The 16,596-nt window shown below is 47.1% G+C and overlaps 1 protein-coding gene across 1 annotated transcript in view; it reads left to right on the top strand.

Moving 5' to 3' along the window:
• Window positions 1-15,864, top strand: part of Setd7 (SET domain containing 7, histone lysine methyltransferase) — a 42,829-nt gene extending 26,965 nt beyond the window's left edge. The window contains exons 4-8 of the mRNA XM_051157123.1: window positions 815-1,004; window positions 4,926-5,007; window positions 7,964-8,081; window positions 11,245-11,402; window positions 15,148-15,864. Coding sequence (XP_051013080.1) covers window positions 815-1,004; window positions 4,926-5,007; window positions 7,964-8,081; window positions 11,245-11,402; window positions 15,148-15,328 — 729 coding nt within the window. The 3' untranslated portion in view covers window positions 15,329-15,864. The remainder of the gene's footprint in view (window positions 1-814; window positions 1,005-4,925; window positions 5,008-7,963; window positions 8,082-11,244; window positions 11,403-15,147) is intronic.
• Window positions 15,865-16,596: the final 732 nt, after the last annotated feature.

Genomic DNA, 16,596 nt, shown 5'->3' with positions numbered 1-16,596 from the left:
TGGCTGCTCTTCCAGAGGACCCAGGTTCAATTCCCAGCAGCCACATGGCAGCTCACACCTGTCTGTGACTTGCACTGCATGCACACAGAGCATAACATACATGCAGGTAAAACAGCCATACATGCCGGGCGTGGTGGCGCACGCCTTTAACCCCAGCACTCACGAAGCAGAGGCAGGCGGATGGATCTCTGTGAGTTCGAGGCCAGCCTGGTCTACAAGGCTACACAAAGAAACCCGGTCTCAAAAAACAAAAAGAAAAAAACCCAACATCAACAAAAAGCCATATGCATGAAATAAATAAGAAAAACATAAGAAGTGAGGTCTTACGTGTGACAGATAATAATGCTATAGATACTTGTACCTCTTTTTGGTTTATGGGGCTACAAGACTGAAACAGTTTGTAGCCTAGACTGACCTGAGACTCACAGTCCCCCTGCCTCGGTCTTTAGAATACTGAGATTACAGGTGCATGCTTAATGTAGCTTAAATTTCTCATAAATGTTTGTGATTATGTTCTGAGTGTAATGTGTTTGTTTCTTAGTAATGCACCATGCTAGAGTGCTGGTAACTCGTCCAGGATTATCAAGTGCCTCTATGCATAGACCATTCCAGAAGCATATTTGCATGGGACAGAGGAGTAACCTGCAGAGGCGTAAAGAGCTCTCACTCTTGTCAAAAGCTCTGGATCCTTGAACTGTCCCTGTCGATGTTCTTCAGGGTAGCGTGCAGAAGAGAAACTTCTAGAACCCACACACCCTACCCCTACAGATGAGACCTTTATGTAATCTCTCCGGGTTTTGGTTTCTCCTACTAGGATGGAGGCAGCCTCGTCGGAGAAGTTAACGAGGATGGGGAGATGACCGGAGAAAAGATAGCCTATGTCTACCCTGATCAGAGAACGGCGCTCTATGGGAAGTTCATTGATGGAGAGATGATTGAGGGGAAACTGGCCACCCTCATGGCCACCGAAGAAGGGAGGCCACACTTTGAACTGACGTCCGGAAGTAAGTTGGACGTGGCTTCCAGTGGGTGTCAGGTTGAAGGTTTCTTCTTCCCTTCTCTGAGTAGCCCACTTTAGTGGAGTATCTGTCAGGTTTTGCCCCCGTCTCCCTACTCTGTGACAGAAAACATGTTTGCTGTGGCCAGAGGTTCAGCTGGTCTAGCCTGGGCTGGTCTAGGCTGAGCCAGGCTGCACTCCAGGCTTCTGGTTGGTGTCTTGTGATAGGACGCAGTCTGAGGGCACAGGGGCCATATTTGGGCAATGTTTTCTCACAGTGCCTCATAGATGTGTCAGAGCGTAAAGAGATGATACCAGTAGTGCCGCCTGAAGCCTCGCCCTGGAACTTTCCCTCACTTTATGTTTCATGTCACATGGCAAGGCCTACCATGAGAAAGTACGGCGTGTCTATCAGTGGGGTGTGCTGAGAAGTAACTCGGAAAGGCACCCACGGTGACTCTGAGAAGGTGCAGGCCTAAGAAGCAACAGCGACGATTCAGCCAGCTTCAGATGATTGTAGCTTTGAAACACTGAGCCTTGGTTTTTATGCTGTTAAAGAAGCAAATCAGGCCGGGCATGGTGGCGCATGCCTTTAATCCCAGCACTCGGGAGGCAGAAGCAGGCGGATTTCTGTGAGTTCGAGGCCAGCCTGGTCTACAAACCGAGTCTAGGACAGCCAGGGCTAACACAGAGAAACCCTGTCTCAGAAAGAAAGAAAGAAGGAAAGAAAGAAAGAAAAGAAAGAATCAAATCAGGTAGGCTTCAAAGTCTGTACAAAGGGAAGAGCTGATTAAGCCGGTGAGCCAGCTCTGCGGCTATAGGAGCTGAGTCCAGTCTCTGGGAGCCATTTGGTGAGTGAAGAAAGTCAGTTCCTGAAAGTTGTCCTCTGACCTCACACAGGCATGCAAGCACGCACATGCACACATGTGTGAACACACACACACACACACACACACACACTAAATATTTGCAAAATACATTTTTAAAGTTAGCATTAGGAGCAGTGGCAGCACTCTGTGCTTTTCTGTTTATTTGCTGCTATCCCAGGAGCTGTGGAAACAGCTGTTGATGAAGTGCTCTCCACCTAAGCTTAAAGGTCAGAGCTGGGTCGTAGGCCCTATGACCTATGTACAAAAGCCATGTGGCACTGGAGAGGTGCAGACAGGCAGATCCCTGGAGTTTGCTGGCTAACTCCAGACTAATAAATCCTGTCTCAAAAATCAAAAGGTGAATGGGACCTGAGGGCCAGCCCTCAAGATTGCACTCACACACAATGTCACTGGCATTCACAGCAACACACAGATACACATATACACATATAATTTAATTCATTTAATCCCCAAATGAAGATTTTTTTTTTAATGTTTCTTTTCTTTTTTTTTTTTTTTTCTTTTTTTAATTTAAAAATCAAACCCCTGCTATTCCACTCCACCTCTTCAGCAGGTAGATGGTGTCAAATGTAGAGATGACATACCTGGTGGGTACAGAAGCCAGAAAAGGGCACTGGATTCCTGGAACTGAAGTAAGCTGTTGTGTGGGTGCTGGGAATTGAACTCAGGACCTCTGCAAGAACAGCCAGTGTTCTTAACCACTGAACCATCTCTCCAGCCCATTACAGTAGTTTTAGGCTTTGTTTTGTATTGTTTTTTGAGACGGAGTTTCTCTGTGTACCCTACCCCTAGCCTGGGTTGTCCTGGAACCTCCTCTATAGACCAGCTGGCCTCAGACTCAGACATTCCCCTGCCTCTGCCTCCTGAGTACTGGGGTTAAAGGTGTGCATCACTACATCTGGCTCCATCACAGTGTTTTAAATGGGATCCAGTGATGCAATTTTACTTTATTCATTTGTTTTTTGCAGTTCTACCGTTCAGACTTTGGGCCTTGCACATAGCAGCTAAGTATTCTCACATGGAGCTACAGTCTTTGTCTTAATACAAATTTATAACTACCCAAGAGGCAGTGTTTTTGGTGGCAAGAATCCGAACTTTAAGTCACTTAATTTAATTCTCAATTGCAGCATTTACCATGTTGTGGTCTGGGTCATGTTATCTTCCAAAGGTGACTCTTCTACCTCAGAGGATCAAGAACCTCAGATGGTTCTTCCCACTGCAAATGACTTAATTAAGGGAAAAAAATCAGGGCATGGTGGCACATGCCTGCATTCCCAGCACTCAGGAGGCAGAGACAAGTGGATGTCTAAGGCAGCACAGAGAAACTCTTTTGAAAAAAAAAAAAAAAAAAAAAAAACAGAAAAGAAAAGGAAAGGAAAGAAGAAAAGCTCCCTCATAGGTGTACCTAGCCACCCAGGTTTTGGTTAATTGCAGAGGTAGTCAGGTTGACAAGCAAGAGCAACCATCACTGTGTCCCTTGCATTCCTGTCTGCTTCTCCTACCGGCAACTGCTCCATTTCCCAGGCTCCTGAGTGAGCCCTCTGTTTGTTTAAGCCCAGTGAGGCTGCTGGCGACAGATGCGTTGTGGGGCCTGGGGAGAACATGCCGCTCTTCCTCTCCACGCCCAGCTCAGTAGGGCCAAGGCACCCTGCTCTTGTCCACCGTAGCTTCCTTCCTGCACCAAGTCCCTCTGCTAAATTTTCTCCTTTTGAAATATTTGGGCCGGAGAGATGGCTCAGTGATTAAGAGCACTGCCTGCTCTTCCAAAGGTCCTGAGTTCAATTCCCAGCAACGGCATGGTGACTCAAATCCATCTATAATGAGATCTGGTGCCCTCTCTTGGCCTACAGTTGTACATGCAGGCAAAACATTGTATATATAATAAATAAACAAGTCTTTAAAAAAAAGAAAGAAATACTTAAGTGGTCTGACTCCTAAGTAGTCCCTGACTAATTTGGACCATTTTCTAGCTTAAGTTTGAAGCATTTAGATTTACGCTGTATTTGGGGGGGAAGGGGAGGGTTGGTTGTTTTATTTTGTTTGAGGCAGGGTTTCTCTGTGTAGCCTTGGCTGTCCTGGACTCGCTTTATAGACCAGGTTGGTCGATCCACCTGCCTCTGCCTACCTACGCTGTATGTTTAAAATATAGGAAAGAAGTCGGGCGTGGTGGTGCACACCTTTAATCCCAGGGAGGCAGAGACAGGCTGTTCAAGGCCAGTCTGGTCTACAAAGCGAGTCCAGAACAGCCAGAACTAGAAGAGAAACCCTGTCTCAGAAAAATAAAAAAGAAAGGGGTCTGATAACCGTCCTCACCCTCATGTTCCAAATCTTGTTTCTTGTGTATGAACACTCGGAGAATCCTATGTACCTGTGCCCTGTGAGGAGTCACCAAGGTCAGCAGAAAGCCAGCAGTAATTATGGGACAGTTGCATACTTCATCTTCAGGAATACTTGTGATAATGGGTTCTGAGCCGCCACGATAGAAGCCAAATGGCCATTACGGCAACACGGACAGGAGTGTTGTTCTCCCTAATTCTGTGAGGCTGCTTGGGTCTGATGTAGATTTTTACAGAGTGTCTGATACAAGGAAAACCTCAAAGAAATTTCAAAACCATTATTCAGTTTGGCCTAACCAGAGGACTCTGAAAAATCCCGTGACAAAGTATTTTTACTTAAAACGTGAAATACCCAAGCAGGTTTTAAGACATTTGAAGAAAGGAAAACCAACAAGTAGGGATCCTCACAGCTGAGTGATGGCTCTTCATTAAGGCATAAGTAAACCAGGCCTGGTAAATGCAGGCCTGTACTTTCATCCACTCAAAAGCCTGAGGATTGCAAGTTCAAAGCCAGGCTGGACAACTTGGTAGGGCCCTGTCTCACTAAAGGAAAAAGAAAATGGAGGGCAAGATTTGAAGACAGAGTAAACCGACAGAGGCCGACTTAGCTGTTACAGCAGCATAACCTGAGTGACATGTATGATTGACAGGCGTGTTCCACTGCACTCGGCACCTGAACTGACGTGTAGGTTTGCCTTTCAGGTCCCATGTACCACTTTGACAAATCGACTTCCTCCTGCATCTCTAGCGACGCCCTCCTTCCAGACCCTTATGAGTCTGAGAGGTAACTGTTCCCCTTGTGGCTTTTATTGATTGCACTGTGTGTGTGTCCTGGCGGTGGGCACCCCTAAGCTTCTGTGACTCTCTGCTCAGGCTGGGCTCCTGCCCAACCCAAGACCCTCCGTAATGAGCACTTTTCCTTGGCACATCTTCCAAGTAAGACTTGGGTACCCGGAGGAAGACCAATCTTATTCCTACAGAGAGCCTGTCTGTAGACGGTTCCTACATTATCCTAGGACGAACTCTCTAGGTAAAGTGTTGGGTTAGGCAGTCGGTCAGTTCCTTTCGAGTGTCCCCTTTCTCAGGACTCGGGGGGGGGGGGCACGATTCATGCCCTCTCAAGCCTGTCCTACACCCCTTCCACCATCCTTGGACCATAAAGCAACATTCTTTATGCACAAGGGTAGAAACAGAGCAAGTAATAGCAAGCATAAAAGCTCCCCACTGTGTCAAGCCTGTCCGTTTCATAGCTGAGCTCTGAGGATGGCTGCCCTCACGTGGACTCTCAGTGTCCAGAAGGCTCCTTATTCTGCGGCAGCTGCTCTACTTCTGAGTAAATACAGCCCCTGAGGGCACTGTTGACTGCTTGTTTACTTTCTCCTCCCGTCAAAGAAACAAGCCTCCTCCTGGTATAAATGACAAAGCCGATCCCAGTGCCACAGGAAAGGGGGGGGGGGGAGAATGTCCTCTTTTTGGACAAGAGGTTCTGGCCCAAGGCCAGGGGGAGCAGGCTGATTTCTGTGTTCCCGCCCCCGGCCCCCCCCCCCCAAACACGACAGGGTCACCTGTATCTACTGGATCTACGTTGCTACTGCACAATTCTGCACAGTGATGCTCTCTGCCCGCTTAGCTGTTGACAGGGTGAGTGTTTTGTGTCGTGCCCATGGTTCTGAGGGTTGGCGTAGGTTCAGCCAGTCTTCCCTTAGGCTTCACCAGGCTCAGCCGGACTAGGCTGGACTCCAGCGTTTAAGTCGGGTTCAGGTCTGTTTCACATCACTTCATTCCAAGACTCTGGCTAAAGGAAAAACAGCCCCCAGGGCATATTCTCCTCCTGGAGACAATGGAACCTGGAAGAGACTGGCAAAAACTCACTGTGTCTCTTAACACCTGAGACCCTGGCAGCCAGGCAGGGATGTACGATCCCAAGACAGTGTCAGGAGGTCGCATGGCAGAGGGGCAAGATGGATCATTCAGTCCCAGGAAAAGAACAGAATTGGAAGCAATGATTCAGATTTCCAGTCCATAAAATAAGCCAAAATTACAGCTGCCTGGCTTCTAACAGGACCATCCATCACAGCGCATGAAGAAATGGAAGATTTTCTAGTAGAACCATAAGTCTCCGCTCTCCCCATTCCACAACCAAGAGTGCTTTCTTTGTAAAGCAGGGCTTAGGAACCTTTTTTACACGGAGTGACAATGTGGAGCCTGGCAGGCTTTGTGTTGTCTATTGCACAGACTCAGCTCTGCCTGCGAGCCCTGCAGCAGTCAGGCACAGTCTTAAACAAACTGGGGAAGGCGGCTGTGTCACAATAAAACTTTATCAACAGAAGTGAGTGTTGGCATATTTCCCCAGTCTACCTAGCAACCTACGACACCATTACTTACATAATGCCCCTAGGCGTGCCCTACCCAGGAGTATATAAAAGGGCAAACTCACCTCAGCTTTCTCTTAGCTTTCTTCTCTCTTGCTCTCTTACCCCCCCCCCAACCCCCACCCTGCCCCTTAGGGGTATTCCTACCACTATATAATAAACTTCTCCATTTCATCATGTTGTAGTGCATCTTGATATTTAACTAAAAAAATAGTCTTTCTCTTTTAGCTGGCTTTGAAAAGTTTGAGCACAGTGTTAGTAACTTTTGGGAATGTTTTATTGTCTGGTAAGACTGAAAATCATTATTAGCTATAAACATTGACTTCTTTTTCAAAAAAGTTATATCTAGTACTGAGTGGTTTTAAGAAGCTGTAATAATTATTCCTTGTTAAAGAAAAAGCATTTTAAATGTATGTGTATGAGTGTTTGCCTGTATGTGTGTCTGTCGCCATGTGTGTGAGGTATCCACAGAGGCAGGAAGGGGGCATCAGATCCCTGGGACTATGGTTACAAACAGTTGCGAGATGCCATTGGGTGCTGGGAACCTGCAGGTCCTCTGAAAGAGCAGCCATCTCCCAAGCCCTAGAGAAGACATAGTTTGAGACTTGAGGATATAGCTCAGTTAACAGAATGCATACCTAGCATGTACAAAGCCCTAGGTTGGATCTCCAGCACCACATAATTGGGCACTTGAGAGGTGGAAGCAAGAGGATTATAAGTTCCTTGTTATCAGGGCTGGAGAAATGGCTCAGTGGTTAAGAGCACTGACTGTTCTTCCAGAGGTCCTGAGTTCAATTCCCAGTAACCACGCGGTGGCTCAGGGCCATCTGTAATGGGACTCAGTGCTCTCTTCTGGCCTGCAGGCTCTATATGCAGATAGAGTACTTATATAAATAAATAAATTACATCTTTTTTTTTAAAGGTTCTTGTTATCATCAGGTGGTTGTCACCAGGTCCCATGCCTCACACCTTGAATCGTAGAGCTCAGGAGGCAGAGGCAGGAGGATCTCTGTGAGTTTGAGACCAGCCTGATCTACATATAGAGTTCCAGGACAGTCAAAGCTACACAGAAAGAACCTATCTCAAAGTAAAATAATGAGGGAGAAAAACGTAGTAGCTCCTGTGGTTATTGGCTCCAAAGCAAGTGTGAGGCCAGCCTGAGCCTCGTGGCCATCTAAAGGAGTGAGGTGGGGTTCCTGTTGAATATGATGTTGTTTCTTCCGTTACCGTGGGCTAACACGTGCTTTAATTTCTTCCTTCGTTGTTGAATAGTTGGAATAATTCATAAGGAATTTTGGTGATTGGCACATCACACTGGAAAACTTGAGATTTGATTATTTTTTTACTATTGTTATTATGTATATTTAGGGTTTATGTTGCTGACTCTCTCATCTCCAGCGCTGGAGAAGGACTATTTTCCAAGGTAGCAGTGGGACCCAATACTGTTATGTCTTTTTATAATGGAGTCCGAATTACACACCAAGAGGTAAGTGGGAAAGAGGCGAACATCAACCTAATTGGTTAAAGGGCTTTGTCATAAACAAGCCACTTGCATGGTCCACAACCATTTCAGAGAAAGTGGGATGATGGCACAGTTATGTGTTTCCTCCAGATCACACCCAACACCTGAAATCCAAGATCCAGTCAGATTCTTAATAATTAATGGCCTCCAATATGGTAGGTTTTTGGGAAAGCCCCCTATTCCTGCTAATGCACAGTCATACAATGCTCTCTCTGTCTTACCAGTAAGATTTTGGTGCAAAAACAAACAAATAAACAAACAACCCCCCAAACTCCAAGGCTAAAAGTTTAATAAGGCTAGGTGTGGTGGTGCACACCTGGGAATCCAGAGGGTGGGGATCGTGTGTCTCCAGCCGCACTGACCATTGCACAGCAGTGTCCTCAGCACCCGAAAATGAGTTCTTTTCAATCTGTCCATCATCTGCTCTCAGAACCATGATGGTGGGTCAGGCAAGGCATGCTCCCATAACCCCAGCACTTGTGAGGCAGAAACAGGAGAATAATGAGTCCTGGGCAAGCCTGGGCTATGTAGGGAAAGGTCCTGTCTGAGAGAAGAGGGGAGGGGGCCAGAGGGAGGAGGGTCTGGAGAGATACTGCAGGGATTAAGATGTCTGCCTTGTAGGCAGGAAATTCATTCAGTCCCCAGGACCTCAGAGTGCTAGGGAGGTATGGACAGTTGGAGAGACCCAGGGAGGGAGGGAGGGAAACTAAGAATCCTTGGGGAAGGACACCAAGTTCTCTGGCCTCCCCACACATTTGTGACACCACTACCTCTCCCTTTAAGACACATTCTCTGGCTTGCTTTGGAACTTCATAGGTGGCTCTGGCTAAGTTTCTCCAGCTCATAGGGTATCTATCACCTGTCCAGGGGTGAGTCTGAAGCCTCCAGCACAATCCTTTAGCCCCAATGGGTTCACTCTTCTGATGCATGTCCCGGGCTTAGGCACACAGTTCATGTCTCACATTTCGGTCTCCACTTTTGTCACTTATTCCTGTGGACAACAAGGCAATATTTCACAAAAATGGCCCAATTAGTCACACATTTGAAGCAACTGGGCAGGCAAAAGATAACAAGCAGATGGCATCGACACAGGTGGCCACCCTTTGCCAGCCCTCCAGAAGGTCCAGGACGTTCAACATGGAAACGGTGGTTTGGGGGATATTGCAGGTAAAGCACCCTTTATCTGCAATGCTCGGGATCAGAAATGTTAAGAATTTGGGGTTTTTAAAAAAATATTTGCATATATATCATCTTAGGAATGGGACCCCAGTCAAAATAAGAAATTTAGTATTTCCTGTGAACATAGGTGGGAAACAGTCATTCTATATTTTTATTGCCTGTCCCCTGTCCTTATGAGGTCAGGTGTGGCTTCTTCCAGTTGTATCATACCAGCCTCAAAAAGCTTTGAATTCGGAAACATCCTGATTTTTTAAAATAGTAAACCTATGTCTCTTCATTTGAACACTTTTCAGATGAGGAAACCAAAACCTAGAGAGATTAAACAGCTTGCCCAGGCTCACAAATACAGTGGTGACCTCCGCAGTTCAAGGAAGGCTTTGAAAACAGAAGCAGACTAGCGTCTGATACTGTGATGGTTGCAGCGATGACTGAGCTGTTGCTTGCACTCTGGGCAGTTTAGGTTCTGGGACCAAATGTCATATCTAAATGTGATGTGTAGGAGAAAGAGTCAGTTTGCCTAGGAGGGGCTTCTAACCTGTGCTCCACAGGCTAGCTGGGGCAAAGAGTAACTGCAGACATAGCCTATCACAAAGTTGGATGTTTACTTACAATTTAAGAAATATTGTGGCGCATGCCTTTAATCCCAGCACTCGGGTGGCAGAGGCAGGTGGATCTGTGAGTTCGAGGCCAGCCTGGTCTACAAAGTGAGTCCAGGACATCCAAGGCTATACAGGGAAACCTGCCTCAAAGAAACAGCAACACCAACAACAAAAGTTTTGTTTTTAAACTGAATTGTTTGGCTGACAAACATGAATTTTAGATGACAATTGTATCACAATATCGGAAACTTGGACATGCTTGCTAGAGTCCACAGGTTCCTATGAAAACATGATCCCTTTTTAGTAAAGCGTGAAAGATTTATACAATCTGAGGAGACACCAAAGTATCATGACTTTTTTTTAAAGCCCCAAAGGGCTATTCTGCTGGCCTCCCAGTATCCAACCTGAAGCCTAGTGGTGTGCTGTAGGTGACAAGTCGGGGCACAGGTGGGAAAGCACACAGGCCTAGACACTGTCAACTGTCACCCCAGTTCCTCCAATGGAATAGAGGTGTTGGCCTTTTTATAGATGTTTTTAAGATACATTAATGGTCAGGTAATGGTGGCAGCACACACCTTTAATCCCAGCACTTAAGAGGCAGAGGCAGGAGGATCTCTGAGTTTGGGGCCAGCCTGGTCTACAGATGAGTTCCAGGACAGCCAGGGCTACATAGAGAAACCCTGTCTCAAAACAAAATAAACAAACAAGCAAGCAAACAAAAAAAAAACCCACATTTATTTATTGGGAGGAATCATATGCCATTATAAAGAGTGGAGGTCAGAGAACCAGGCGTGGTGGCACACACGTTTAATGCCAGCATTTGGGAGGTAAAGGCAGGCAGATCTCTGTGAGTTCGGGGCCAGCCTGGCCCACAAAGTGAGTCCAGTACAGCCAAGACTACACAGAGGAACCCTATCTCAACAAACCAAAAACCAAAAAAAAAAGAGTTGGAGGTCAGAGGACACCTTCCCGGAGTAGCTTCTCTCCTCCGACCATGTGGGCTTTGTGGCCTGAGCTCAGCTGGAGGCGTGGCAGGAAGCAGCTGTACCCACTGAGCCAGCTCACCAGCCTCCTCATCATTTATTTTTAGTTCAAGTTTGTCTGATATCTTTGTGTGTCTCTGTAAAGAGCTGAAATCCTTTTCTTCCATATAAAAAGAGGAAAATCTGATAAGCGGTAAGTTGAGCTGTCTGGTTACAGCACCCTTGAGTGGGAAGATGTCTTGGCTGGCTTGCGTGTCTGCGGCACTCAAGCTACGGGACGTTGAGATAACTGGGTTGGTACCTCTGATGTGCTCTGGGCTTTTGTGAGAATGGCCCCCTCTAGCATTAACTTCCTGTGCTCTCCAGGTTGACAGCAGGGATTGGGCCCTAAATGGGAACACTCTGTCCCTTGATGAGGAGACGGTCATTGATGTGCCTGAGCCCTATAACCACGTATCCAAGTACTGTGCCTCCTTGGGACACAAAGCAAATCACTCCTTCGCTCCAAACTGCATCTATGACATGTAAGTAGGACAAGGCGGCTGCTTGGACCTGTGCCTAGGGGCCCCAGGGTGGGCAAGGTCCCTAAGCTTCCGATGGTGGCTGCTCCCATTGGGGGCCCTTTGCTGCGAACCTCAGCCCTGTGGTGTAAGACTCAAGATCTAAGCAGCCTGCCTTTCAGCCCTGAGATGAAAGCATGCTTTGAAAAGTAGAAATATCATAGAAATAAGCTTGGCTGTCTTATTGTTGTCCTTATTTGTCCTTAGGTTTTTCTCATTGAAGGATCACACTGCAGGCCTGGGGAGGGAAAGAGGCATTAAGTCATACAGGTGCTTGCTGCACACGCATGAAGACGAGTTCAATTCTCACCCAGTACCCATGTAAAAAGCTGAGTGATAGCCAGGTGCATTAGTGCACGCCTGTAATCCCAGCACTCAGGAGGCAGAGGCAGGCAGATCGCTGTGAGTTTGAGGCCAGTCTGGTCTACAAAGCAAGGTCCAGGACAGCCACGGCTACACAGAGAAACCCTGTCTCAAACAACAACAAAGCCAAGTGTGGGGGAGGGCGCCTGCACATGTGAGTGCACACAGAAAACGTGATGGCAGAGTAGCTTAGCTGTAGAGCGCATCCTTCTTAGCTGCAGCCCCTTAGTTGCAAGATCAGACTTCAGACATCTCATATGTAAAACCTTGCCAGGATTTGGGGCATGATGGGAAATGTCCCAAGACTCGTCTTTGAGGTGCCTTGGAAATGGCCCTGGCAGTGACTAGCTCTTTTTGGCAGCCAAGAACAAGTGCTGTGCCCCAGCTGCTTCTAAAGGGCTGGCTGAATGGCAGAGGACATGTGTCATGTGAAACGAAACTGGCACTGTCGTTGGCTGCGGGCCTTTCGCGGCTAGCGTGAATTTGGCTGAAGCTTTTTCCCAGCTGTGCTGGCCTAACAACAGCCCCTTAACGTGTCCTAAATACCACTCCGACCCCATTTGAATCAGGCCCGCTCTGCTCTGTGACTTCGAGGCAAGCGTGGCTTTTTCTCTCTCCCCAAGGCAACAGAGAGCTGGAAACAAGAGAGGTTTCTGTTTGTGCAAAATCACTCTCAGCTCAGCAGCTTTTGTTGTTGAGTTTTTCTGTGTGGTTTTTTTTGTTTTGTTTTGTTTTGTTGGTGGTGTTTGTCACTCGAACCCAGTATGCCCAAAACTTGATTATGCGGGGTAATGAGAAGACCCCTTGAATAATAACCGAATGTAAGCTTCGGATCACAATTCCTGGCGTTTGTGTGTTTCTCAAGTATCAGTATAAGTGAAACTGGCACGTCGCTGTGCCGCTTTCAATGAAGCGTGGCCCAGAATGCCCAGTGGAGATGCACACAAGCCCTTCCCTCCCTGTAAATACAGGGAACGTGTGAGCTAAGACCCAGAAGTTCAGGTTCCTTGCCACTTGTGCAGCCGTGACCTCTGAGCATTCGTTCCAGTCCCCCCTCCTTTTTTCCCCCCTTCCTCCTTGTGTTGGAGCTTGAACCCAGGACCCCCCCCCACACACACACACACACACACTGCCCCTTTAGTCTAGCCCTGCTCTGGATGCTTTGCACGTTTTATCTCATTCAGTCCTCCCAGGAACTCCGTGCGGTCTCACAGCTGGGGGCAGTGTGCACCCAGTGCCCTGGCCATGCCTTCACACCTGAAGACACGCTATTTCCTTTTGTTCCATCTACTCAAACTAGTGGCATGCTGGGAATGCATAGTGGGGCCCGCCCACAACCCTAGCACCTGGAAGCCCGACGCAGGAGGAGACTGGGTTCTTTAATGCCAGCTTGAGCTATATAGTGAGACCGTGTCGCAAGCAAACATCAGCAACAACAACAAACCACATCAAAATAAAAAGACCAGTGACAGCGTGAGGATAAAGCTACAAGAACATCAGAGAAGACGCCTCAATGTCATGGCCCCTTTCCGTCCCCCCAGTGGATCTTCTAGAAAGTTAGTCAAAGCCCCGTTTCAGGAGCATTGCTTAATGTCCATACTGAAATCATATGATGCAAATTATAAGGACGCGTGTCAACATAAAGACAAAATTGCCTGGCATGGCAGCTCAAGTCTTTAATCCTAGCACTCGAGAGGCGGGTGTTTTCTATGATATTTCTACTTTTCAAAGCACGCTTTCAAAGCTAGCCTGGTCTACATAGTGAGTTCCAGGCAAGCCAGAGCTACACGGTAATACGCTTCTGTCTTAGTTAGGGTTCCTATTGCTGTGAACAGACGCCATGACCACGGCAACTCATATAAAGGGAAGCATCTAATTGGGGCTGGCCTCCAGTTTTGAGGGTTAATCCATTGTCATCACGCAGGCAGACATGGTTACTGGAGAGAGAGCTGAGAATTCTGTAACCAGATCGGCAGGCAGCAGGAAGAGTGACACTGGGCCTGGCTTGGGTTTCTGAAACACCAGAGTCCACCTCCAGTGACACAGCTCCTCCAACAAGGCCACACCTCCCAATAATGTCACTCCCTATGAGCCTGTGGAGCTGTTTTCAACCAAACCTCCACACCTGTCTATAAATACATATATACATGCATGCATGCATGCGTATGTACATGCATTCATACAAACAAAATTGTGATCTTATGGTACTTTCTGAATTCCAGGCATATACTAGGTATACAGGTGTGTGTGTGTGTGTGTGTGTGTGTGTGTGTGTGTGTGTGTGCGCGCGCGCGCGCGCGCATGGGTGTCTGTGGGTGTGTACCAGGTATATCCTCCACCAAAAGCCACAGTTTTAACAAAGAATTCCTGAATCCATAGTCCGGATATCTTCTTTGAGAATGAGCATAATTGAATGCTGTGTGCTTGCATGTTCACGTGTATGTGCATACATGTACACATGACTATCCTCACATGGCTTATAAGTGCTCGTTCACAGATCCACATGCATGCATGTTTGTGTTCCTATACACATTCTCACGCATGTGCATGTTTACGTGCATAGTAACTGATGCAGAGTCTCACTTTGTGCCTGGCACTGTGTGAGGGACGTGCTACATGTGTCTGTTTTCTCAGCACAGAGACCATCTAGGACATACAGGGGCACAGTGATACATAGGAAACCAGCACTTACAACCAACCCAAATCTTGACCCCAGGTTACATGCCTCTCTCATGATGTGTGGTACCCAAGCAGAAGGGATAGAGGCCTCTTCGGTGTCACATAAAAGTTATCTCGAAGTACATACACACGCCTGGGAGCATAGCCCAGGGAGAGCCCTTGGTCCTTGGCTCTATTCCAGTGCTCTGAGAAAACCTCAGACCCAACCAGAGGAGCCAGCCAAACACTTAGCTCCATCAGGCCCCAGAGGCCAATCTGATTGAAGGCTGGCTCCTTCCAGTTTGATGTGTCCTCTGTCCTTTGTTCATCACAGGACTCCACGTGAAGGATGGGCTAGCAAAACAGCTTGGCAGGTAAAGGCGTTTGTCACCAAACCTGAAGACCGTAGTTTGGTCCCAGGAACCTAAATAAGGGAAGGAAAGGACCAACTTTTCTCCAAGTTGTCCTCTGACCACCCTAGTATGTGCTGTGGTGTGTACATGCATTTACACACACACACACACACACACACACACACACAGAATCTCTCACACATACAGTCACACACACACACACATACACTAATGAATATGTTAAAATAAAAACACGAGGCCAGTGCTCTCTGGTCTGTTTTGTGAGATTTGGGTTTGTTTGTGCATATAAGTGCTCTGTTTTCATGCATGTTTAGGTTTGTCCACCCCCGGTTTGGGCCCATCAAGTGTATCCGCACCCTTCGAGCTGTGGAGGCGGAGGAAGAGCTGACCGTCGCCTATGGCTATGACCACAGCCCCCCAGGGAAGAGCGGGCCAGAAGCCCCTGAGTGGTACCAGGTGGAGTTGAAGGCTTTCCAGGCCACCCAGCAAAAGTGAAAAGCCTGGCCCTGGGGTCCAGAGAGCTGGAATAGAACCTTGGATCTATGCACTACATTTACCTGACGACGGGACAACCAGGGACTGTTCATGCTGTGACTTCACATCCTCTCACCCTGCGTTAGCAATGACTTTTCTCGCATTCTAACTAGGTCTGACTGTATTACTCATACCAGATTTAAAATTAGCTAGCCTTTGCAGCAACGCCCTACTGAGAGGTACTGTCCTAACTGTAGACAGCATGATGCTCTTTGATGGTTAAAGTCCAAATCTGGACCATGTTCAGAGATACCAAATGATTAGGCTGAAAAAGGGAAACGGGGTTCTTCAGTCATTTTTTTTTTTTTTCCCGGTGGTTTGTTTGTTTGTTTTTTTCTCATGATGTTTTCCTATGGCCGGTGCAAATGGGTGTTCAGTCACCCTTGCATGTTGCCATCTGCAGGGCAGAAAGCAATTACATCTTTATATAAATGTAGGGTCATTTGCCTCTTAACCTTTGATCTGTATCTTGCAATAGAATGGCTTTGGTTTTTTGTTTTGTTTTGTTTTTGTTTTTGTTTTTTTGCTGTTACTCTTCCTAGTGAACCGAAGCCCAGTCTTTCGAGTCATTTCTTTAGCCTCACTATCTTAGCTACCCTTTACAAGAGAAGGCTTCCAAATGGATTTTGCATTCATAGCAGTGTACAGGTCTTTCTGGTTCTTTCTCTACCATTTCATTCCTACGTCCTGATATAAAGCAACTGGCTCCTAGGGCCAGACTGATATTATAGGCTTATTATTCTCGCATGTAAACAAAGATATCTTTGCTTTCAGATGTGAGAAGAAACGAATTCCCTTTGTTTGCATTAAGTTATGAACGAGTTGTGTGATGGGCTTTCAGCAAGGAGGGAGGAAAGTTGGTATTTCTAAGCAGTTGTTGTGGCAATTTTGCAGTGTCTTCAGTAGTATCGGCAGCTTTTTCTCCTTGGATACACATTAATTGTACATAACCTAGCGCCATCCGGCTTGTGACACGGCTCACTGAACTTAAATTCAACGGCCACCGTGCATTCCAAGGCAGAATGCAAAGCTCTCTTTGAATCAGTGTCGTGGCGGCAGACGTGCCGACTGCTAGGTACAACCCGGGTCTGCAGCCATTGCTTCTCAGCACAGTGATTTCAAAGCACACATAGCTGCTTCCACGCTCTAGAAGCCGAGTCACGCCCCATGAAGCTTATATCACTAACACCTCACACGCCATATGTAACCGCAACTGCAGAAATACAGAG

Source organism: Acomys russatus, chromosome 15, assembly GCF_903995435.1.
Source record: "Acomys russatus chromosome 15, mAcoRus1.1, whole genome shotgun sequence".
In the NCBI taxonomy this organism is placed as follows: domain Eukaryota; kingdom Metazoa; phylum Chordata; class Mammalia; order Rodentia; family Muridae; genus Acomys; species Acomys russatus.
This window is presented reverse-complemented; position numbering and strand designations above follow the sequence as displayed.